Source organism: Serinus canaria, chromosome 8 (genome assembly GCF_022539315.1).
Source record: "Serinus canaria isolate serCan28SL12 chromosome 8, serCan2020, whole genome shotgun sequence".
Taxonomy (NCBI): Eukaryota; Metazoa; Chordata; class Aves; order Passeriformes; family Fringillidae; genus Serinus; species Serinus canaria.
In genome coordinates this window covers 22,964,836-22,988,600 of record NC_066322.1, presented here as the reverse complement: position 1 = coordinate 22,988,600, position 23,765 = coordinate 22,964,836, and the positions used below count along the sequence as shown (strand labels likewise).

The window sequence follows — 23,765 nt, the reverse complement described above, 5'->3', positions numbered from 1 at the left end:
CCGGGCACCGCCATGGAGAGGCGGGGCGGCCGCAGGAAGCGGCGCGTGGGACTGGATCCGGGGCAGCGGCGGGCACCGGCGGCACCGCCCCGGCCGCGGGAAGGCCACGCCGCGCCTCGCGGGTGCGCTCCGGGGCGGCTCGGGGGCGGACAGCGGCTGCGGGGCGCTCGGGCGGCGCGGCGGGGTGCGGGGCTGACCCCGACCATGGCTCCATCCGGGCACCGCGCGGGGGGCGCGGCCTCATCCGGGTCCCGGCGATGCTGTCGGGGCGCGGCGGGCGGGGCCGGAGCGGGAGACGCGGATCTCTGGCGGCCGGAGCGGGACGGCCCTGCCCGCCCCCCGCGCGCCCGGAGTGGCCCGGCTGCCGCTCGGTGTCCCCGGTGTGTCCCCGGTGTCTCCCCGGCCCATCGGCCCGCGGCCCCCGGCGCTGCGGCATCTCCCGGCCCCGCCCGGGCCGCGGCCTCGCAGGCAAGTGGCGCTTCCCGGGCTGCAGGGATGCGGGGTCCCTGGGCCGGCCGCGGGGATGCGTGGGGAATGCGGAGAGGACGGGGGGGGAGGGGGGGCAGCTCTGGAGGGCTCCGGGGCGTGAGGGGCCCGCGGGGCGTTCCCGGGCGGATCTGTGGCGTTAGGCGCCCTCCCCGTCACGCCTGTTTATCGCCTTTATGGAGACTGACAGCTGCGATTGCAGCTCTCTGGGTATCCGCTTTAGGTGCTTCTATCTCCTAATTCGGCCCTACGTCAGCTAAGCTGCCTTTGCCCCCCAGCCGGTACAGTTTTTAAAGCAGACAGACTCTTGCAAATTCTGCAGTAGAAATGCGTGGGCTGGTATGTGGTTCTTATAATGGGATATCTGCCGTGCTGCTGTCGTCCACCCCTCCACTGGGGATTTGGGAACTGTTCTCTTGGCATCCCAGTTGACATGGAGGTGCTTATTTTCTGAAGTATGAGAACTATGTGGTCAGGGCTGTAGCACAAGCCTGTTTTGTTACAGTAACCTAACTCAATGTGATGGTAGTGGTGTCTCTGCTCAATTAACTGGAAGACATTCTTTTATAGTCTGCAGGTTAATGCTTATGCAGAATATAGAGAGCAGAGAAGCAGAATGCAGTTCCTGATAGATTGAAGTAAATGTGGTTTTGAAGTATTCAAAGGCAATTTGAGAAGTTGTCTTGAAAATGTTAATGCTTTTGCCATAAAAGATCTGACTTTTTCAAAGTTTAATTCCGTAAGATTTTGTTACGAAGTGTCATTAGTTGTTAATGTAGTAGTTAAATTTAAGAACTTAAATTAGAAGCTGTAGTTCTGTTAAAGCTTTATACTTTATGTGATTTTTTTCATCCATCCATGAAACTTGCCAGACATTTTATTTCTTAGGAAAGCTAGGACAATTTGGAAAAATCATCGGAATTAACAAATGTCAACTTAACTGAATCATTTTATGGTACAGCAATATAAAAATATTGACTTCTTGCGGTGTAACCGGTGTATAGACTGTTTCAGAGCAGTCCAAGTCATATTTTACTTAGAAATTTATATGCTGGCTAAAATATAGTGGGTTTTCTCTTTCATTAATAATGGTTAGCAATTTTTGTTATAGAACTCCTAGTCTGGGACTTTTAAGTCTGGGAATTGCTGTTTGCATTCCTGTAGTTCAGAAATTGAAAGTGCTCATGGAGCCAGAATATTGTTGGTAAATCCTCCACAGGTGTTTTAAATTCAAATTCCCTGCTTTAGCTCAGCAGGTGAAGAGTAGGCTTATAGTAGAGCATGTGTTAAGTGAGCATCTGCATTTATCCACCTGTTAGGGTGAAAGATGTCTCTGTTGTACAGGTGTTAAATGAAAAAAAATGAGCTTTAGGAGTCCAAGAGAGGGAATAGCTTTGGGAACTTGTGAGGCTGAGATGTGATACAGGGTTAGAAATGGCCAAAATGACTTGAGCACCTCAACTATGAATAAGTGCTTTTCCAGTTTCTGCTGGTGAAGCGTAAATCTGATACTTTTCCTGTGACTGTTTAGTAGTGAGATTGGTGGTTTGCATCAGCTACTGTTGATTTCAAAAGTAATTTTTAAAATATAGGTTTATTTTCAAGAATTTCCAATTTGTGTTCAACAGTTGTCATAAATTATAACAGAATCTGGCTTTGTAGCTTATAGCATATTCCTCAGAAAGCAAATTAAGGATCTAAGTGTCAGAAAAACTATTTGCAACTATCTTTTCTATTATGGGTTTGTGTCAGAAGCATATGGATGCAGGTATATGCCTCTTCCCAGTGTTGTGAGTCTGTGAATAGCCTGTTCCATACAAAAGTAAACATAAAAATTATCCATTGTTAATATCTATAAGAGTTTTCCCTCCACAAATATCCTCTACAATTTTCCCTCTATGAAAGCTACAGCAAGAAATCATTCTCAGTATTTTATATACATGAAGATCTTCATGTCCATGGGTGATCTTTTATGCTTCCCATTCTTATTTTTCCTTTAAGATAATGGTATTTCTCAGTATCTTGTATGTGATTTTTTTTTTTCTGATAACTAAAAGGGTGCTTACTGTGATTTCTGGATTTTTTGTTTGGGTTTTCTGTGTTTAATATGAAACATTATTGACTGTGTAATGAAATGAGCTAATGGAACTGGATTGAAATAAAATGTCTTTAGACATGAGAAGGTCCTGATCTGGTATTCATGCATGGGGAATATCACCCTTGTTATTTTCAGTGTATTTACATGCTTCAGATGTCAGGGAAAAAATCAGTTCAACCATGATGTGTATTTAAATAGGTTTGCCATGAAACATGTTTAGAATATATCATTTTAGCTGAGCACTAATGCTCTAAATAATACAATGAAAAATATTTCTTATTAATTTTCGGTGAAACCTGCTTTCTTAAACCAGGTGCTACCATGTGGCTTCTATTTTTATAATTTTATCTGTTTGTACAATGTAGTGGGAGCATTGATGATTGCTGTTTAATTCTGGGTGAAGATTAGTGCAGATATGCAAAATCAGAGGGAAGGTGCATTTCTAGTTGCTTGCAGAAAAAGGGAAATTCTCTGTCAAAGAAGTAGGGAAGTTGTTTGTAAATCAGTGTTACTTACTGAAACTGGGAGTGGGGGAGCCCTATGTCTACATTAGTGACATTTGTTTGTGCTAACTTATCCTGGTAAATGGAACAAAATGGCTTTTGTCTTCACTATCTGAATAAGCAAAAAAAGTCAAACGTAGATATCTGCAATTCTTGAAAATCTTTGAAATGTCATTTATGTGGGCTCAGGCTTTAGTTCCTGTATTTTAGGGTTTATATGCATTTTGATGGAGTGGATTATTGGCTCTGCCTTTTTGGTTTTCAGTAGGAGCTCTTGGTGCTACTCAGTGGAATTTTCTTGTTTCGTGAGAGCTGAGTAAACCAAATTTATTGTTGTGCTATTAATGTTTTGGAGGTAGTGGTGATGAGGAATTTTCTTACCTTTACCCTGCTAATTTCAGTTCACTGGCATTTGTTTCATTTTAAATGTCATGGCTTGATTTTTGCTGTGCTGGATGTTCTCCGAGTGAGAGCAATGGTGTTGCCCTACAAATATTACAGCTCTCTTGCAGCTCAGGAGTGTATAAATAGAAAGACCTGAATTGACTGTGAATTTTTGTGCTGATTTTTGCTTCTTGCCTTCAATTGTAAAGCAGTACAGAATCTATTATGTCTCTGGTTTTTTTGGGTCTCACTTGGAGCAGCAAACCATTTGAGCCTGTAGCAAAGATAATTTATTCTTGAGCTGCTCAGTTGTTAAAAAACTGTTGCCTAAGCCGCACTGACACCTACCATATATAAACTCTAGCAAAGTCTTCCAACTAAACTGTTTTTCCGTATCTTAGTTGTTCATTTTAGCCTCATTTTTCTTCAGTTTGTCAGTATTAGCAATTCTTAAGAAAAATAGAGCAGGGCAAGATCTGAATTTTGAGCCATTTAGTCCGCAATATAAAAATCTACCGAAGAAAGTGATGTAATATATTAGTGCCAAAAGGCTATAACACCAGATGGTTTTTGTGTGCTACTTATTGGGGTTAAGTAGTTTCTGAGTTGGTTTTAAAGAAATAAGTTATTCACTGTTATAACTTTGAGAGTTTTTTGTTTCTTTTCCTCTAAATGATGTGTATTACCGCACACTTGGAGTACACTGTGATTAAATTAATGAAAGAAAACTTAAGATGACGAGCTCATAGACAACACATATTTACTCTGGTAAAAGAGTAGTCAACCCTGGTTGTTAATAAAAGGTGTTGTTCTTGCAGCAGAGCCCTGGGAGTGTGAAGGATGGAGGCAGAGGAGAGCCGAGCGCAGCCCCCGAGCGAGGCGCCGGAGCCCGGCGGTGCCAGCGGTGCCGGCTGGCACCTCACCGACAGCGCCCGGCTGCAGCACTTCCTGTGCTTCGGCTCCGAGGGCAGCACTTACCACGTCAAGGAGCAGAAGCTGGGCTTTGAGAACGCAGAAGCTTTGCTAAGGCTGATTGAAGAGGGCAGAGGCTGCGAAGTTGTGGAAGAAATCAAAGCCTTTAGTCAAGAGGGCAGAGCAGCAAAACAGGAGCCCCTGCTCTTTGCCCTCGCCGTTTGCTCGCAGTGCTCTGATGCCAAAACAAAACAAGCGGCGTTTAAAGCTGTCCCCGAGGTGTGTTGCATACCAACCCATCTCTTTACTTTCATCCAGTTTAAAAAAGATCTGAAGGAGGGCATGAAATGTGGCATGTGGGGCCGTGCTCTGAGGAAAGCTGTTGCAGATTGGTACAATGGAAAGAATGGCATGGCTCTTGCTTTAGCAGTTACAAAATATAAGCAAAGAAGTGGTTGGTCTCATAAAGATCTTCTGAGGTTGTCCCACCTAAAACCTGCCAGTGAAGGTAATAAATTTTTATTTACCTGGAAATACTGTGTTTTAAACCTTTTATATTTACTGTGGAAGTATTTTGGAAACCCGAGTTCCATTGTAGATGAATTCTTAGGGAGGATATCCTATAAATTGCATCTTAAAAATGGGGGTGATCATATCAAAAACCAGACCTGTTTATCTTCAAGGTAAACAGGGTTTGTTCCTTCTTTTCTTCCATATGCCAAGAGGAGGCAAAATAACACTACTCCCTAATTTTGTTCCCGTTTGCTTACAAATGATGAAATAACCCTTTTTTTTATGTGGGAGGATCTGTTGACTTCAAATGTTAAAATAATAGGATGGTTTGGGTTGGGAGGGACCATAAAGATGATCTAGTTCCCACCCCTCTCCCATGGGCAGAGACACCTTCCACCAGCCCAGGCTGCTCAGAGCTCCATCCAGCCTGGCCTTGAACACTTGGAGAGATGGGGCATCCACAGCTTCTCTGGGCAATGTAGCAAATACATAAAGCTCCTTACTTCGAAGGAGATGGATACAGTAATTAGAAGTACTGCTCTAAATTGTGTGTGGCTGACCTTTTCAGTAGGTGTTTGGCAGGTCTGAGAATGAAACCTGCTAATTCATTTGCATGCTAGAATGATAAATGCCAGTATACAGATGGTAATCCTGCTTGAGAAATGATATTCTTTTCCATCAGGAATTGCTATAGTCACTAAGTATATTACCAAGGGGTGGAAAGATGTCCAAGAAGCTTATAAAGAGAAAGCAGTTTCTGCTGAGACTGAAAAACTCTTGAAGTATCTGGAGGCTGTGGAGAAAGTCAAACGCACAAAAGATGAATTGGAAGTTATTCATTTGATAGAGGAGTATGGTCTAGTTAGAGAGCATCTCCTGACAAACCATCTGAAATCTAAAGAGGTAGGTAAACTTCCTTAGTCAAATTCTCCATAGAAGTATGAATTCTCTACAGTGAATAATGCTGTTCAGTCTTAGGTCTAGATTTCTTTTCAAAATAGCCCTTACACTGTTTTTCAAGTCGTTTACTCAAATAGTTAATTTAAAATAATTAAAATCTTAATGTAATTTGTACATTTATTTTAAAATGCACTTATTCGATGTACAGATAACAGTTCTTGTACTTTGAGAATCTCATCTTTCTGTGTTTCCCTTCTCTTTCATCATAGGTTTGGAAGGCATTACTCAAGGAGATGCCTATTTCTGTGTTGTTGAGAAATTTAGGAAAGCTGACAGCAAATTCAGTGCTTGCACCACGAGGTTCAGAAGTGGCAATAGTATGTGAAAAACTGAGAAATGAGAAACTGCTAAAAAAAGTAAGAACTTTATAATCAGTGCCAACCTCTGTGGATTGTAATTTTTAATGTTTAGTGTATTCTATTTAAAAACTCTAGTTTAATGTCTGCAACTTTATTTTAAAAATTCTATTAATGATTTCTCATATGATTCCCCACCTGCTTTCCGAAACACTTTGATAAAATAAGAGTATTGGCAGCTATTGGTCCTTCTCTTACATGAGGGCTGTGGCAAGCTTTGCTAGTTGGGTTCATCAATTTCTTCTGAGTATTATAATTTTTAAGTGAGTTAAGAAAACAGCATAGCAGCAGAGGGGAAAAACAAGATGGGCAAGGATACTTTCCTCTTTTCTGATTGCTTTATTGTCCATCAAAGCGGTAGGAAAGTAAGAGGGGAAAAAAGGGTTCCCCAAAGAGAGAGAATAACATTTTCAAGGATTTAGTCCAAGGTAGAGAGGACGAGTGTCTTGAGCAGCAGTTATGTGAGCTGGGAAGATTAAAATCAGGACAGTGAAATTGTTCAGCACCAGAGCTCAATTGAGCACAACAACAAAAGTTCTTTTTTCCCCCATCCTATTGTAATTCCTTTTCTCTGGTTCCTTCCTGGAGAGGGAGAGCAAAGATCATGGTGCAATACCTTGGTGGAAGATAGACCATGCACAAGCATTCAGATTTACTGAGTTTTGATGCTGGCAGTGATTAAGGACTGAAACACCCCTCTTGGATAGAGACAATAAAATGTTGATATGGTCATATAAATTAAGTTTATATATGGAAAGAAAAAAAATTGTTTGGAGTGTTTTATAGCATGAGAAAAATGAATGCTATGTTCAAAAAATAATTTATTGTCCCGTGTTACTATGTCTTGTGTAGAGCTAGTTTTAAGTTGGTTCTTTTCCTTGCTCAGCTCCTTTCTCTTCAGCTGGGAAGAGACTTTCTTTTACCGTAAGCCTGTGATGGAAAATAGCATTGGGCAATCACAGAGCTCCAAAATTTTACCAGAATTCTGGTGATGGCATCCCATTTGGTGTTAATTAGAGGATTCTTGAGAGGGAGTGAGATGCATTATCAGTAACCCACAAGTATCAGTTCATCCAACAGCTATGTAAAGACTGCATGAACTTTTTAAGTTTAACAAATTTAAAGTAACCATATACTAAACCTGAGTTCTTTTGTAGTAGGAACTTATTTTCATTTATTTTTTGTTTGTTACTTTTTTAAAGGAGATTAAATGTTCATGTCTTATTTTTGATTTCTACCTGTAGGGTAGAATACATCCCTTCCATATTTTGGTTGCATTAGAAACCTATAAAGCTGGACATGGAAACAGAGGGAAACTTTGGTGGCGTCCTGATGGAGACATTTTAGAAGCTTTGGATGCCTCATTTTACAAAGCTTTCAAGGTAATAATAGTTCCTCAATTTGTTAAGCTTTCTAAGAGTTCTGTGTTTTTTGAAAGCTTATCAAGAACAGATCCTGGGATGGGTAACAATTCTGAAACTTTGGTAACAGCACTGTCCTGATGTTACCCAGAAAGAGGAAAAAAAGCCCTCTTTAGGAGTAAAAGCAGAAGAAGAAATTAATATATAAATTATGTGTACCTATTATATTTTTGTCTTTTATTCTTTCAGACAGTGGAACCAACAGGAAAACGCATTGTAATTGCAGTTGATGTTAGTGCATCAATGACACAAAAGGTTTTGGGCAGTGTGCTCAATGCCAGTACAGTTGCAGCAGTAATGTGTATGGTGAGGCTTTCCATTTCTCTTATAAATAACTGTTTTCATCTTGAATTGCATTTTTGATAGAAAGATGCTCTAAAACTGGTTAGAAATCAAGAGAAAACTTACATATAATATTTTTTGGGTACAGAAGGTGTGACCTTGTGCCTCATTGCTGAAAGCTCCTAGTAGCCATATTCAGAAACATCAGTTGGAAGAAGTTGGTTTCTGTTGTAAATCAAAGTGGTCAGGGCAGCTTTTCCACTTATCTTAGCCATAATAAAATGGCTTACTATAATTAAAAAAGGATAAAGTTATCTTACACATTTAAATTTTTTCAGAAGCATTCATAGAAATATACAGATTAGATTAAGAAATATTGGGATAATTCCTATGTCTGAGTTGTCCATGTGGCCTTTATTCACAGTTGTTTTCCCCTCAGTTTAGTATTCTAAAGCTTCTTGTGTTGTATTCTTTTATTGCAGAGGAATTGGACTTTCGTTGGCCCTTAAAAATGGTCAAGGTTTTATGTCAGAGGAGAGGGAAGAAAATGGAAGTATCTTTAGTTACAGTAATTAGAGCAGTTGTTCAGCTCTTTTTGCAGTGTTTATTTACAGAATATTTAAAGTGTAGAGTGAGCCATTACTGTTTATGAGCAACCGTGATGATTTAAATACAAAAGCATTTGTCATGCTGTGTGTTGGTAGGGAATGGCTCAGTTCAGACATTAAAAATTCAGAGTAATGTAACTGAATTAATTTCACTCTTTTCTCTCTCTTTCTCAGGTTGTAGCACGTACTGAGAAGGATTCCCAAATTGTTGCCTTTTCACATGAAATGGTCCCATGTCCAGTGACAGCTGACATGACCTTACCTCAAGTTTTAGTGAAAATGTATGAAGTATGTAAAAAAAAAAAAAGTCTCAGCAGTTACACTGTATTTTCTTTGTAATCAATCCTACTACCTTGTATAGCTGTATAGCTCTAGTATAAGATTGGACTTTTTGGTGCATTTTATTTAGAGAAAGCCCAGTAAACATCATTATTTCATTTGCTGGATATTAAATCTTGCATTTAGAATGCCAGTGCTATGTCACAATGAGTTAGCTTGAAAATAATATTTTAAAAAATTCGAGCAAAAAAAAATCCTGGACAAACTGAGATAAAATTAACAGGTTTAACAAAAAAGCCTCTTTGTGTAGTAACACATGGTAAAACATGAAGGTTACATCAAAAGGATTTTTTCCATGGTTTGGTAATTTCCTGTATTAATGTGTTCCATCCAAATATGTTTTTTCTTGTTAAGATTCCAGTGGGTACCACTGATTGTTCCCTTCCGATGATATGGGCTCAAAAGACTCAGACAGCTGCTGATGTCTTCATTGTATTTACTGATAATGAGACCTTTGCTGGGAATGCTCCTCCTGCAATGGCCCTTAGAGAGTACAGAGAGGTAAATATGCTGCTGACTATTTATGATTAATAAATACTGTACAAAGTAAGTACCAGCTCTAAAAATCTTTTAGAGATTGGACTGGTTGTGGCTTTCTTCAGGAAATATATATATAAAAAATTATATATGAAAATTATTTAATTATATAAAATTATTTAATTATATATAAAAATTAATATATATTGTTAAAAACAGTCCTGCAGTTAGGCAGAATTAGTACACGTATTGCACTAATTGTGTGTATTTAAAACCACAGAATTGCTAGAAGCATTTGTAATTAGCCTGCCCTGCTTGGTGTGCTCCAATGTTCATGAAATTTTGTTACTCAGGGACTGCATGAATTTCTACATCCTATATATAATTCATAGTGTAAGTTTTTATAGTTGTTACAGAATGATCTTTGACTCTCAGAACTAAATTCAACTTTGATGTCTAGTAGATGTCAAAATGTTTCAATGAAGTAAAGACAGGTGTCAAGAGGATAAGGTGACAGTATCTTGTGAAGAGAGCCTATTGTGTTTTAAAGGGACTGCTCTAGTCTGTACAGCTTCATAATTTTACAATAGAACAGAGAAAAATACCTTCTCCAAGCACATTGCTTATTTATTCAGCAAATCATCTTTTGTGCTTTAAATAAATTATTTTTTACATTACCGTAAATATGTTTCTCAGGCTTGGGTGTATGGACTTGAATCATTACATAGTTTCCACCCTGTTGGAATGAATACAGTCTTAAATTTGCTTTCCTTAGTTGAGGTTAGCTGCCATTCCAGCTGACAGGCATCCTGCGGTTCTGATTCTGGCATTCCTTGTTTCTGTCAGTACAGCTCTTCAGACAGTGGCTTAGGCAAGTGGCATAAGCCTCTGGCATATTTAAGTTACTGCATATGTGCACATGTTTTACTCTAGATGTGTTTTCTGATATGTTTTGCCCTCCTTCCTCTAGAAAATGGGCATTCCTGCTAAGCTGGTTGTTTGTGGCATGACCTCCCACGGTTTTACGATCGCGGACCCGGACGACAGAGGCATGTTGGATATCTGCGGCTTCGACACGGGAGCTTTGGACGTCCTTCGAAACTTCACTTTGGATTTGATTTAAGTTTTTTAGGCATCTGCTCTTCCCAGTGGGTCCATTGCTGGCAACAGACTTCACCCTGGGAACTCCCAGCCAAATATATTTTATTAGCTCATGGCATATTGTATACATATCAGAATGTTACGGGAGGTGGTGGCACTTCAAGCATCTCTGACTAGAGCTTCTCACTAAGGTGTTTGTAAGGTTGAACAGAACTTCAGTCTCATGCAAATCTAACAGAGAAACTCAGTGCTGGCATCTCTGGTGTCAAACTAACTGTCAGGAGCCTGCAATCCCCCTGCCGTTGGAGGTGGCAGCCACAAGTCACCGCTGTCACCCTGGGACTTGGCGCCATGCAGCAGCACTGTGCATTCAGACATTCCTGGTAATGGCTGGCAGTGCAGTCACATCACCCTTCAGAGTCCTGCAGCACAGCTGGCAGCCCTGCTCCTTCAGAAAGGCATCTCCACTCCTCAGCCACCTTCCTTGTATCTGGCACCCTCCTTTTCCCAAGGCAGTTGGTTTCTTCCTATACACGCATTCAAAACTCTAGTTGGATTTCATTCCCTGACCAACCTGGGCTCTGTGTGAGCTGGAGCTCCAGAGAGCAACATCCCTTGTGTGATAACCACAGGAACTGTGCTCTGAGTCCTGTGTGCCAGCACCAGCCACTCTGAATCTGTTCCAGGGCTGAACAGGACCCCCTGTTATGATGGGATGATGGCAGGACCACAGTGTACTTCACAAACCCTTGGTCCCTGAGCTTCACCAAAGTCTTCCTGGCTAGCCTGGCCTGCACCACATGAATCACCCCATCTCTGTTGTCCTCAAGCTCCACAGCATCCACTGCCTTGAGGAGAAGGGTGGTTTTGCCTGGGCCCAAGGAAGTCACCACCACAGCAAACACTTTGTGTCAGCATGCTGGACCCTGCTCTTGCTCTCCACCAGGGCTGGAGTCAGCTCAGACACCGGCTTGGCCCATCCAGCTTCTCAGCAGGGTAAGTGAAGAGGGCCACAGTGTTGTCCAGCTCCTCGTGGACTTTGGAGTTGCTCTGCTGCAGGTACCCCTGCTGCAGCAGCAGACCCAGCACCTGCTGAGGACGTGCTGCCTTCATCAGCCACAGGAGCAGGGTTGTACTGCAGGATGTCCAGCTTCCTGTCCCCCAGGGCTTCAGCAGCAGCACAGACCGACCAGCAGTGGCAGGAAGCAGGTGGATCACCTCCTGAGCCCTGAGCACCACCTTGGAGTCATCGAGGAGGGTGTAGAGGAAGCTGAGGAGCCCCAGAGTTCAGACCTTGGCCTTTTAGGGCTGAGAAAGTCCCTTGCAAACAATCTTGAATGAAAAGGGGTCCAGGAAGGTGGGACATTGTTCAAGGATCTTTAAGATGGAGGAACAGGCTGTCCCATGTGCTGAAGGATGAGCCAGTGAGGAAGAAGAATGGCCTGGTTGAACAGGGAGCTGTCACCGGAACTCAGGGAAAAAGACCTTTGGAAGAAGGGACAGGATGCTCTTGAAGACTACAAGGATGTTGTTAGGTTATGCAGGAAGGTTAGAAAAGTGGAACCCCAGCTAGAAATAATTTGGCCACTGCTGAAATAGATAACAAATGTATCTATGAACAAACACATCAGCAGCAAAAGGAGAACCAAGGGGAGAATCTCCATCCTTGATTGTGTGTGAGGGGAAGCATTGCCACAAAGGATGGAAAAAAGGCTGAGGTACTTGATGCCTTCTTTGCCTCAGTCTTTAATAGTAGATCAGCTGTCCTTGGGAAGACAGAGACAAGGAACAAAATGAGAGCCGTGTAATTCAGGAGGAAACAGTGACCTGCTCCCCCACTTAAAGTGTTCAAAGGTCCCTGGGGTCTGATGGAATCCACCCAAGCTGCTCTCCACCATTTATCATCAATCCTGGCTAACCAGGGAGGTCTCCAGATGACTGAAGGTTGGCCAGTGTGGCACCCATTGAGCAGAAGAGCCAGAAGGAGGATCCAGGAAGCCACAGGCCTGTCATCCTGACCTCAGTGCCAGGGAGGGTTATGGAACAGGTCATCTGGATCACACAGCACTTGCAGGACAGCCAGGGATCAGGCCCAGCCAGCATGGCTTTGTGAAAGGCAGGTTCTGCCTGACCAACCTGATCTCCTACTATGAATGGTGACCTCCCTGGTAGATGAGGTGGAGGCTGTGGATGTGGTCTGCCTGGGCTTCAGCAAAGCCTTGGACACTGTTTCTCTCCTGTCTGAGAAGACGGGAGCCTGTGGCTTGGACAGGTGCACTGTTTACTGGCTAAAAAACTGGCTGGATGGCTGGGCACAGAGAGTGGTGGTGACTGAGTCACATCCTGCTGCCTGCTGGCCACCACTGGTGTCCCCTGGGCTCGCTGTTGGGGCCAGTCCTGTTCAGTGTCTTTATGGCTGATTTGGACAAGGGGATCGAGGGCACCCTCAGCCAGTTTGCAGATGACACCAGGTTGAGTTGATCTGCTGGAGGGCAGGAAGGTTCTGCAGAGGGATCTGGACAGGCTGGGTCCATGGATTGAGTGTGGCCCCAAGTGCTGGGTCCTGCCTTTGGGTCACAGCAATCCCAGTAATGCTCTAGGCTGGGGCAGAGTGGCTGGGAAGCTGCCTTGTGGAAAAGGACCTGGGGATGCTGGTCAGCAGTGGGTGAGCAAGAGGCAGCTGTGCCCAGGTGGGCAAGAAGGCCAAGGGCATCCTGGCTGGGATCAGAAAGAGGGGCAGCAGGACCAGGGAAAGGGTTCTTTCTCTTTACTTGGCACTGGTGAGACTGAACCTCAAATCCTGTTTGCATCCAAGAATTGGAGCAGGCTGCTCAAGGAGGTGGTGGAATCATCATCCCAGGAAGTGGTCCAAAACCACTTGGATTTGATGCTTAGGGAAATGGCTCAGTGGTGGACCTGGCAGTGTTGGGTTGATGTTTGGACTCGATCTTAAGAGCTCTTTTCCAACCCTCATGATTTTGTGATTTTTATTAACTTTTTGTGAAGGAAAAACAAGAAAAGCAGATGAGGAATCTCTTTTTTTATTTTTCCTGTTGCACACAATTTAGAGTAACAGTGAGAAGTTTGCTAAAAGTGGTTACAGGGTTATATAGTATATAATTTAATTTCATTTATAGTAGACTATAAATATGGAGAGATTTTTAATTTCCCCCATTGCTGTGGAATGCTTATTTGCAAGAATAAATTCAATAATTACTTTTAGAATGGAGCTGGAAACAAATGGGCTTAGTTTTTTTAATAATGGCAGTTTACCAGCAGCTTCATTGAGAGGGACTTTTCTTTGGGCTTTTTTAAAATCTTTGCATTTAAAGTGTTAGTAATGTTCTATGGTTTCCACGGCTATGGTTAAAATCTACAAAAGAAGTTTTTTCTGGTATGTATTGAGACCATGTGACTGTGATACAGTGTAAAAGTTACCCAGGGACATTTTATACCGCTAAAACTGAAAGTGCAAGAGCTCATGCTAATCTTTTTCTCTCTGGATTACCATCTGGGTTTTCAGGAGCAAATATGTCTTGAGGTAAATTGAGGGGCAGTTTCTACATAATACCATTTCAGAAGCACTAGTTTAGAATTAAAAATGCTTTACAGGAAGTTCTAAAAACTGTTTTCAGTAGAAAAAGACCTTGGAAATGGCTGGGATGTCACATTCAGTCCTTGTCACAACTTCAAGAAGCATCAGCTCACCTTCAGTGAGCAAGATTAACAAGTGCATGTGTCTTGGCCTACTCAGCAAAGCTGAGTGGGAGCAACCAGAAACAAAAAGCTACTTTTTTTTTTCAAGAATGTATTCAATAACTCAGAAACAATCTTCCTAACAGGAGAGTATTTCATTTTTTAAAATCTTTTGTAGGTTAGTGTTACTTCTGATTTCATAAATTAATTCAAGCTAACATATTTCAAAACTACCTCCAGTTTATAGTGACCAATTCTTAAAAACTTTTATGAACTGTACAGTTGCCTCCTTCATGTTCACAAAATCTTGTTTAGGAAGTGATTGAAACTGGATTTTTTTATTTTCAATTTTTTTATTTCTAGTCTGATAGTAAGAGTGTGACAAGGAGAAAGCCAGTGAGTATTCTACCACTTTGGAACAGACATTGATGGCAATTTGTGTGTGTATATGTATTTAATTATGTGTTTTCTATATGTGTGTGTAGGGGGAAGTTAAAAGATCTCTTTAGTAGATCAGTCTTACAAGATTTGAAAGGTTTTTTAGTGATGCTTTTACAACTTCCTCTAAAACATACGTATTTCAGCCTCTTTTATGCTAATACAGACTGTTTTAAACAGCAAATTTGGTGTTAATTTGAAAATAATTGATTTATAAAAATATCATGCTTACCCATAGTGGTAAATGACACATAAGACCATATTTTTCTGCCTAAAACCCAAGCTTTTAAATGTAAAATTGAAGTTCCTACTATACTTTTGGTACTTGTAACATTACTTTTCATTATGCCTCATTCCTATTGATGATAAATTCAAAGCTTGCATTGTGTAGCTGGGATCTCTCATTTGGTGCTAAAATAGGATGTTACATGTTACTGAAGGTATTCTGCTACTTCCTTACACTCTCCCTTAGTGCATAATGAATCCAGTGAGGAAAGCCTTTCCTGACTAAAAACAGGGCTAACAGGACTGCTGGGTAGAGTGTTGCCTTTCAGCCAGCATGAATGTAAGTCACTCCTGAATTCTCACTGCTCTGACAGAATGCCTGGAGACACAGGACTGCCACCAGCTCCTCAGGTGAGTTCTAGAACAAACCAAGTGTTCCTACAAAAGCTAAGACACAGCACTTTGGGGTCTGCAAAAAGAAAACCAGCCATTTCTCGTGGAAAATTGCATATCATTTTTAGCATCTAAACACCATGAATATGGGGAGTAAACTCATTTGCTCAATACATGTTAATAATTATTTCCAGTAAATGCACTGATGTTTTGGGGTTGGGTTTGGTAGTAGTGCATTTTAAATGACACAATAGTCAAACATCTGATTGGGTGTTTCCTTCTAAGCTAGAGATGTCAAAAATAACTGATAGATGAGCATCTTTTGCAAGTACTTTTTCTTATTTGCAGTAGTATTTGTGAAGTAATAAGAAATATTTTGGACTAAATATAAAATGAAAACTTTAAACAGGTGTTTCAAGTAACTTTCAAGTAAATTTATTGCAAATAAAAGTTAGAGTAGTTACTAACAGATTGAATGTATGGTTATAGTGGTGTTGCATCTTTGGAAGCAGTCCAGTTTAAAATGCAGTTCCTTGAACTAGACTGTGGAGGTAAAGATGAACTTTTCAGTAGGAGTGATAGAAATTGTAGATCCCTGTATCTGTTGACACTGGATAGCTGTGACCAATGATAAAAGGTAGTCATCCCTGCTGGGGTACAGAATGTGCTCCTAAACATTTGTAGTAACTCTGGACTGAAAACCTGGTCAGTGGTTTCTGTGGTGTAAAACCAGCACTGATCAGACCACGTTGTCATCTGCTCCTCCTTCAGGATTTGCACAGAGAGGGGAAACTCAAGTAAATGCTGACAGGTGAAATTCTGTAGTATGTGGACCTTTGTTTCTGGGAGTTTCTTTCTGGTTTTGCTATTCTCTTCCATTAAGGGGCATAGAAGAATGATGCTGCATATTCCTTGTCCATAGACTGGACATATCTGCCCATACACTGAATTTTAGGGGACAGCATGACTCACTTGCCATAACGCATTTGGCCCACTTCTAATCTTTAGTTATTAAGCTGATAATTTCCAAAACAACTCTAGACATGTAAAGAGGCAATAATTACTGTAATGCTTGAAAAAGAATAAAAAAAGTGAGCTAAGACAAAATTGATAAGCTTAAGCTTCAGTTCAGTGTACAATAAACAACCTACTCTTTCACCAGAAAGGAGACTTTCAAATCAGTAGTGGTCATTGCATTGGAGGAGCACTGACTGGAAAAGCAGAAAAGGGGCTATAATTGTGCACTGCAGTTTACCAGTAAGCACTGAGCAAGGACAAGTTTAAAGCTAGCTAATTTTACTCAAAATGCTGAATGAAAAAAGGTCTAAATGCAGAGTGCAGCTGTAGACCAGGCAAATGCAGGTTTCCTAAAAATGCAGTTTTTCCACGTTTCCTGACACCTAACAGTTACCTGGTTTCAGTTTGACTGCCATTTCTCTGTGACTCCCTTGACAATTCTGGAGGATCAGAGTATTGTGCTGAACACTGTAATGTTCAGGCACTTTAAGAAAGAAGAAAAGCATGTTGTGGTTGGAAGCACAGCAGAAGTGAAACATTCTCCTGTGAGGAATTGAACATCCAAGGTCAGGTTTCTTCTTGGAAGGGACACAATAAATGACATGGAGAGAGGAGGAGGCTCTTGAGTTTTTAAAAATAATGCAGTGAGCACATCAGCATTGAGTAATAAATTCAGTAATGACAGTAATAATTTTGCCAAGAAATAGAATTTCATGTCAGGAATTTTAGACATGGAGCAAGGAGTAGGAGACTTCGAGGTGCTGGTAGAATTAGATTGCAGTCCTCTGTGTTTCAAAAAGGAGAAGTCTAAGGGTAGGTGTAGTTCTGAGGTCAGCAGGGCCAGTCTACATGCCCACTGTGTGAGGGCTGCTAATAACTGGCACTAAAATACCTTGCTGCTTAAAACCACTGTTAAACCTGTTTGTCAAACACAAGTCTTAAGGAGGTTTATGTTGGTTTTTCACATTGCTGTGTTAACTGATGCCCATAGATGGGTATGCCTTTAAAAGGCTGCTCAACAAAGTACATATTCTTGGCTTAAAAAACACACCAGCAGTTTGGGAAATGTATTTTAATAATGGCTCTGACTGTAAAAACACAAGGAAAATATTTGTCTGCATTGCAAATACTGCTTAACCCTGTCCTGAGCTCACAGGCACCCATAACAGAAGCTTTCGTTTTGGTTCCATTTGTTTTGTTTCTTCTTCTTTTGCTGTTCCCTTTTCTCTGTTAGTGTTGGGTTTTTCTCCTTTTCTATCTTGTCACCTCAGGCCTATACTTGAATCTTTTTTCACAAGCTCTCATCCATTCCTTTTTTCGTTTATTTTTGCCTCTATTCTTCTGCCTTTTTGCTGTCATTGAGTGTGCTTGCTTAGCTCCCTGCACCAGAACTGGTGGCATAATATTTAATGTTTCTAATAATGAATATTTTTTTCTGTTCTTTAATTATATAAATCTCTTACAAAACATCTAATTTGTTGTATCTATCAGATTTTTGGTAAAACTCTGTGTAAAAATCAGTTATAAAAGTATACTTTATTTATTACAAAAATTCAACATCTGCCTGTGAATGGCTTTATTTGAAAAAAGTAACAATTACAATTGGCTTTTCAAATTGGCTTTTCAAATGTAAAGCTTTTTTCTAGAATTAGTTCAGTGATTTGAAACTTTGCATTCTTTTAAATGGTATCAAGCTGCTGTCATGCAGAATTAGGAAAACGTTTAAATTAATATTCTGGATAAACAGGCAGTTTCTTTGCAGTATTGACAAGAGCAAGTCTTCAAGAAATAGGCTGTAGAAGTAAACCTAAGTAAAGATTCATTTGTCTTTTTTGTGCTTTTAATCCTTTTATTTAGTTTCTAGGTTTATTTTGCTGTCTGCAGTGGTTTGCAGTGCACGGAAATGCTGCTGTAAGCAGCTGTTCTAATGACTTTCTTGCTGGAATGGTAGAGATTTCATCTCACCATGTCACTGTGGGGTGTGCAAATGGCTGAGCAAGAGTTCTGGGGAAAAGGTAAAACACTGACCAGGACAGTGTTTTGTGGATATGCTGCCCTGAGGGAAATCATAAAAGATAAGCTAATTTCAGCAGAAGTATGGTGTCTTTACATATGTGTGCTTACATATCTGGATTTACGAGTCTGATACTGCAAAGTGTGGTTTCTTGAGGTATTTCTGCATTCTGAATTTAAGTTTAAATATATATATATTTGCATATCTATGTGGTATGTTGAGAACTTTTACAAATGCTTCGTTAAATAATGAATATAAGTAGCTGTTTTCTTAATGTTACCAGCTTAAGAGTTAAGCACAACTAGTTACAAATAAAATATCTTTTCATTCTCCTGTAAAAGTGCAGTTCTACTCTTTAAAAATAATTCTGTATTTAAAAAGCAACACATGGGCACATTCACAGCTCTATGTGCTTCATTAAATAATTCATTGTTTGTTTGCAGCTTCTTCTACTTCTTAGAAGCCTGGGATTTAAGATGGATGAGCAGGTATCCAGATCTTCTAGTGGATACATTTCAATATTTAGATTCCAGGACAAGCATATTTTTAAGATAAACAACTTTGTCCTGGAGAAAATGCTAGGGGAAAAAAGAGATGGAAATTTTTAATGACTGTTCTTGAGGTTCTTAATTTTGGTTGGGTTTTTCCCCCCCCCTAGATTAGAACCACACTTTAACTGCCATATCATGTTTAATTAATTTAAGCATAACATGGCTTTGTGCCATCCAGTAACAAAGGCACTGTCTTGCTGCTACTTTCTGTGAAATTGTACACAATGAAAAAAATTGTTTGGATGGGGAGCCTTAATATGGTTAAAAAGAAATATAATTAACCCTTTGGGTGCCTTAAGCTAGATCCTGTTTAATGATGGGGCACTCACTTGCATCTGCAGGCACAGCTTGTTTCAACAGCTGCAAGAGAATTTGCCTTAAGTGACAATGCCCTGGGATTTCCAGAACTTGGAACTCAAAGGGTTATTTTAGACTACTGGTGAAAAAAACAAGCCTCTAAACAGGGAACAAAAGGAAAAGGTCTTTGAAAAATTCCTTTGCATACTATTATTATTTTTACGTGATGGGTTTATCAGCTTTGGGGACAAAATTGTTGTTAAGCTTCTGATAAAACTGGCTGAAGAATTGTACACAGAGAAAAAGAATACTTGGTATTCTTATTTGACTGTATGTGCAAAATCAATTGCTTTATTAAGTGTAAATTCAGAGAGAGATGCACATCTGTGTTTACCTTGATGACTGTGTCCTAGCACCACACAGTAAACTGCAATAATAAAAATGAAACAAGGTCAGTGTGTTGAATTAGCTGATTACATACTAAAGATGCACAATGCAGGCAACTGTATCCTAAAGACTTTCTACAAATGATGCAGTTTGAACTTAGTTCAAACCTGCATCACAAAAATGAAGCTATCAAGTTTAAGTGATACTCTTGCTGTCCTAGTTAGCTGGAATTAAAGATTGATGTTTTTTTCCCTTGAGGGAAAAAGTAGTTTAGGTACATGCAGTGCTGAAAGCAATGGAAATAACAGGATTCTTAATTCACAAAAAGTGAGTAAAAAATTAATTGACTAATGTTTTTATTCTAATAAGTGCACCTTTAGTAGTGTAATGGCTCCTTAAACTGAAGAATGGGACATAATTTTCTACTTGCATATGAGCTACTTTGAAATAACCAAGAATCTTGGCATTGCCTGGTCTGGCTTTGGATGTACATTGTACTGAAAGTATGGAATTTTAGTCATTTCTTTTAGACACTTAACTGAAAGTTAAAATGGCTAGTAAACTGCATTCTGACTGTAGAATTTAAGTACTAAATAAACTCTATGCATATTAGACCTGCTTCACTTGCTCTTATGTTTGATGCTGTTGTTGGATCACAGTCTGCAGCTGAGTGCCTGTGCTGCCTGGCCCCCTGGAAGGCCATTCCTGAATGGCAGTACAGGCTGATACCTCAGAGTGCAGAGGAAAGATGAAAGCTGTCACTCTCTAAAGCTGCCAGAATCTTTATTCCCTTTTCTGTTCCATTGAACACACGATTTGGGAGCTGGGTGATCAGGCACTGAGTACAGGAGGGGCAGACATGCACACACCAGTATCACTACAAACTGGGTTTGCTTTACACTTCAGTTTGACAGAGAAGAATTATATTTAACAAAACCATTAAATAAAATGGACAGTTTATTGAGACAAAGCTAGAAAGCAAACTAATGTGCAGCAAAACCCACAGGATTCTTTTTGCAGAGCCTGGGCTTCCCTGGAGCAGGATGTAATCACCATGAAATGACATCACTGTCTCACTAAGAGCCCCAAGAGTTACATAATGTTTGCTAATGACCATTTGGGTTGGCAAAGCTGAGGCAAGGACACCAAGTAATTCACCAAGTCTATAAAGTCTGTCTGAGTGATGTGTAATTCAGAAAGCCATGGTTTGAGGTTGTTGAGTGCAGCTCATGCTGTGTCTGTGATCTTCTGATTTCATCTGAAATTCTGTTCATACAAAGGAAGACGAAGCTAGAGATGGTTGCTCAGTAATTTGACCTCATTCGACACTGATTAATTAAAGGAATCAGTTTGCCTTGCTCATGAAGCTTTTGAGTATCTGTTGCACCTCCAACACAAGTCCCATTGATAAACACTCTTGGGACCTATCAAGAAAACAAAAGTTGCATTAGTTACCTCTTGGAAAAAAGGTAAACATTCAATCAAGCCCATGTGGACCCCAGTACCCACAATCACTGTGTTCTTCTAGCTGTGTGTATAATATTAGTGTACAACCCATACTTGTGGACAATATTTACAGAGATGGGAAACTTCTTGTGCCCCTCAAAAGTGGGATGAAGACACTGAGTGGGTGGTTGTAATAAATTCCAATAACTGAGTCAAGTGAGACTATGTAAAATAAAATAAAGGTGTTAAACACAATGGTTCAAATATACCAATGAAAAATATCTTTGATACTTCCATTATTTCAGTGGCAGTATGGCAAAGTTCAGCTGTGAGGGATAGCCAGAGGGGTTCTAGAGGAAGAGACCTCCTCCAGCATTTAATTTAGGAGCTTGTATCCCAAATTTACCTGTCTCAAAACAATTAAGGACTTGCTATGGATATAACCCAAGAGTGATGTGTGTAGCCCAAGCTGTTACTTGTTAAGTGTAAGAGAATATACTCACTGTTCTGCCACCAGTCATCTGTTCCAGAATGTCTTGGAACTGCCTTCCATTTGTATTTAGGTCCAGTTCCACAGCTTTGTATTTCACATTCAAACCCTCAAAGAGGTTTTTTGCCATTCTGCAGTATGGGCATGTTGTTTTAGAGAAAATCACCACACAGTTGTGTGAAATAATGTCCTGTGTGCTCAAAAGAAAGTTAAAAGTCAGTGAGCTTCAAGCCAATGCACTATTGAACAGTCATGAAAGTAATACACAACTTAAAAAGCTGCTGTGAGAGTGGCAAACACAGGAAAATCTCTGCTGGCACCTCTGAAAGCAGGTTTGACCTGCATCTGGCTCCAAAACAGCACAGGGATGGTGGAGTGTGTGGTACAACTTTGCTCTGCAGCCTGCCCAGCTCCCGGCATCCCCCTAAATTGTTTAGTAGAGTTTTCTCTGTCTGTAAGGCACTTGGGATGTGCCAGTGGCAAGCACAGTGGCCAAAAGCAGTGGCTGAAATATACACCCTTATCACTTTACTGTAAATTCAAGGGGATTTCAGACTATCATTAACTATCAGTAAATTTATAAAAAAACATAACTTTTGAAATATTTAACTTGATATCAGTAATTTTACAAGGTTCTATCCCCAATGTGGATGGCCGCACTGAATTTGAGTAGAGGTCTAAAAAAACCTCAAAATGGGTGCAGCCTAGGAAGAACAGGTTCTAGGGCTGTGGATTAAAAAAAACTGCCACATGGCTTGATAACCATGATGAACACAGGAACAGGTTCAACAGGCAGAACTATTTACAGCATTTCTTTGCGTAAATAAGAAAAGGTTTGAAGTAATTGGCTTTTATAGATGCTGAAAATCAGTAAAAGCAACAGAAATAATCCTACCTGTATTTGATTCACAGCAGCACAATATGACAATCCTACAGAAGCGGTCTGGCTGTTCCCCATTCTATAACTAAAAAGAAATGACAGTCAGATCTTCGCGCTTTCAAAGGACCGCCACGCTGCCCTGTGGTTGTTTGGGTATTTCACTGACCGCGCCATGGAAGTTCCCTTGAGCTGCAACACGTGCAGCCACCCCGCTTCTCGTGTGCCTGCAGGGAAGGGGAGCAGCGGGATGGCTGCGGCTGCGAACAGCCCGGCGGGGCCGTTACACGGGAAACGCTCCGCGCCGCCGCTGACAGCCGCACACACACGTGCGACACCCCCGACACCGCGGGCCCGGCACCCCGCGCCCCGCTCCCGAGCCCTGCCCGCATCTTCATCCCGATCCCTGCCCTCATCCTCACCCGAGCCCTGTCGCTCCCCCAGTCCCGATCCCGGACCCGGTCCTTATCCCGATCCCTGTCCTTGTCCCCGTCCCGGTCCCTGTCCCGACCCTAATCCCAGTCGCGGTCCCTGTCCCGATACCGATCCCAGTCCCGGTCCCGATCCCTCTCTCTATCCGTGTCCCGATCCCGATCCTTAATTCCTGTCGCAGTCCCAATGCCGATCCCAGTCCCTGCTCCAGACCGTGTCCTTGTCCCGATCCCCGTTCCGGTCTCGATCCCTATCTCTATCAGAGTCTCTATCCTTATCCCATTCCCGGTCCCATTCCCGGTCCCGGTCCGGTGCCCCCGGCCAGCACTCACCGGCCCCCCCAGGCTGCGGCCACTCGGCGCAGCGCCCCCTGCAGGGCCATGGCTCGGGCAGGAAGGGGCGGTGCTTCCCTCGGCCCTCCCCGCGCTGCGGCGCCGCTCCTCGCAGGGCCCCGCGCCGCCTCCCGGGGCTGCCTGCCGCGCTGCCGGTGCTCCGGGAGCGCCGGGGACACGGGGCCAGCACCGGGCCAGCTGGGCCAGCACGGGGACAGGGACAGCACGGGGTCAGGGACAGCACAGGGAGAGGGCCAGCTGGGCCAGCACAGGGCTGGAGCAGGGACGGCACAGGGACGGCACGGCATGGGGCAGCTTTCCTGGGATAGGGATCAGGAGAGGCATAAGGAGGGGCTGGATTTCCCGGGATAGGGGTCAGGAGAGGCATAAAGAGGGGCTGGATTTCCCGGGATAGGGGTCAGGAGAGGCATAAAGAGGGGCTGGATTTCCCGGGATAGGGGTCAGGAGAGGCATAAAGAGGGGCTGGATTTCCCAAAGGCCTAGGAGCCGCTCGTGCTGTTGGGGAAGTCGGGGAGATTTGGCCTCCTTCCCGGCTGACTTCCAGATGTGGGGGTTTCAGCGGTGCCTTTGCTTTGTCCAATGGAAAACTTACTTTGAATCTTCTCCGTCTCTCTTTCTGTTTTCTCTTCTTGCTCAGGTTTCTTTCCTGCCTTGCAGTTCTTTGGTCAGAAACTGACCTGTGAAACAGGAGCGTTGGGAATGGAGTAAA

The 23,765-nt window shown here is 42.0% G+C and overlaps 2 protein-coding genes across 6 annotated transcripts; one reads left to right on the top strand and one right to left on the bottom strand.

Moving 5' to 3' along the window:
- Positions 1–142: 142 nt before the first annotated feature.
- Positions 143–20,070, top strand: RO60 (Ro60, Y RNA binding protein). Of its 3 annotated transcripts, none has more exons than XM_050977393.1 (9): positions 143–468; positions 4,290–4,891; positions 5,579–5,799; positions 6,066–6,212; positions 7,457–7,594; positions 7,823–7,939; positions 8,698–8,811; positions 9,217–9,363; positions 10,310–20,070. In XM_050977393.1, exons 2-9 carry the CDS (start codon positions 4,312–4,314, stop codon positions 10,460–10,462), a joined length of 1,617 nt encoding a protein of 538 aa, XP_050833350.1. In that variant the 5' UTR covers positions 143–468; positions 4,290–4,311; the 3' UTR covers positions 10,463–20,070. The 3 variants fall into 3 exon arrangements, 2 of the variants coding, with proteins under 2 accessions (XP_050833350.1, XP_050833351.1); XR_007778059.1 differs by having other exon boundaries at positions 147–468; positions 8,698–8,804; positions 10,310–10,449; XM_050977394.1 differs by lacking the exon at positions 143–468 and having other exon boundaries at positions 4,531–4,662.
- A 154-nt stretch (positions 20,071–20,224) lies between these two features.
- On the bottom strand, positions 20,225–23,765 carry GLRX2 (glutaredoxin 2). Of its 3 annotated transcripts, none has more exons than XM_050977399.1 (4): positions 23,649–23,765; positions 22,290–22,359; positions 21,408–21,584; positions 20,225–20,882 (listed from the first exon to the last, which is right to left on the bottom strand). In XM_050977399.1, the coding sequence occupies exons 2-4, from the start codon at positions 22,350–22,352 to the stop codon at positions 20,763–20,765; spliced, it is 360 nt and encodes a 119-aa protein (XP_050833356.1). In that variant the 5' UTR covers positions 22,353–22,359; positions 23,649–23,765; the 3' UTR covers positions 20,225–20,762. The 3 variants fall into 3 exon arrangements, with proteins under 3 accessions (XP_050833356.1, XP_050833355.1, XP_018767599.1); XM_050977398.1 differs by lacking the exon at positions 23,649–23,765 and adding an exon at positions 23,036–23,110; XM_018912054.3 differs by lacking the exon at positions 23,649–23,765 and adding an exon at positions 22,917–23,016.

Bases quoted from the DNA above. Each gene is read 5' to 3' on its own strand.
- GLRX2 (XM_050977398.1), bottom strand. From the start codon at position 23,085: ATGGCCCTGCAGGGGGCGCTGCGCCGAGTGGCCGCAGCCTGGGGGGGC. The intron at 22,360-23,035 runs GTGAGTGCTGGC...ATTTCTTTTTAG, and splicing joins GCCGCAGCCTGGGGGGGCCG to TTATAGAATGGGGAACAGCC. The intron at 21,585-22,289 runs GTAGGATTATTT...TTGAGCACACAG, and splicing joins CTGCTGTGAATCAAATACAG to GACATTATTTCACACAACTG.
- RO60 (XM_050977393.1), top strand. From the start codon at position 4,312: ATGGAGGCAGAGGAGAGCCGAGCGCAGCCCCCGAGCGAGGCGCCGGAG. The intron at 5,800-6,065 runs GTAGGTAAACTT...CTTTCATCATAG, and splicing joins ACCATCTGAAATCTAAAGAG to GTTTGGAAGGCATTACTCAA. The intron at 8,812-9,216 runs GTATGTAAAAAA...TTTCTTGTTAAG, and splicing joins TTTTAGTGAAAATGTATGAA to ATTCCAGTGGGTACCACTGA.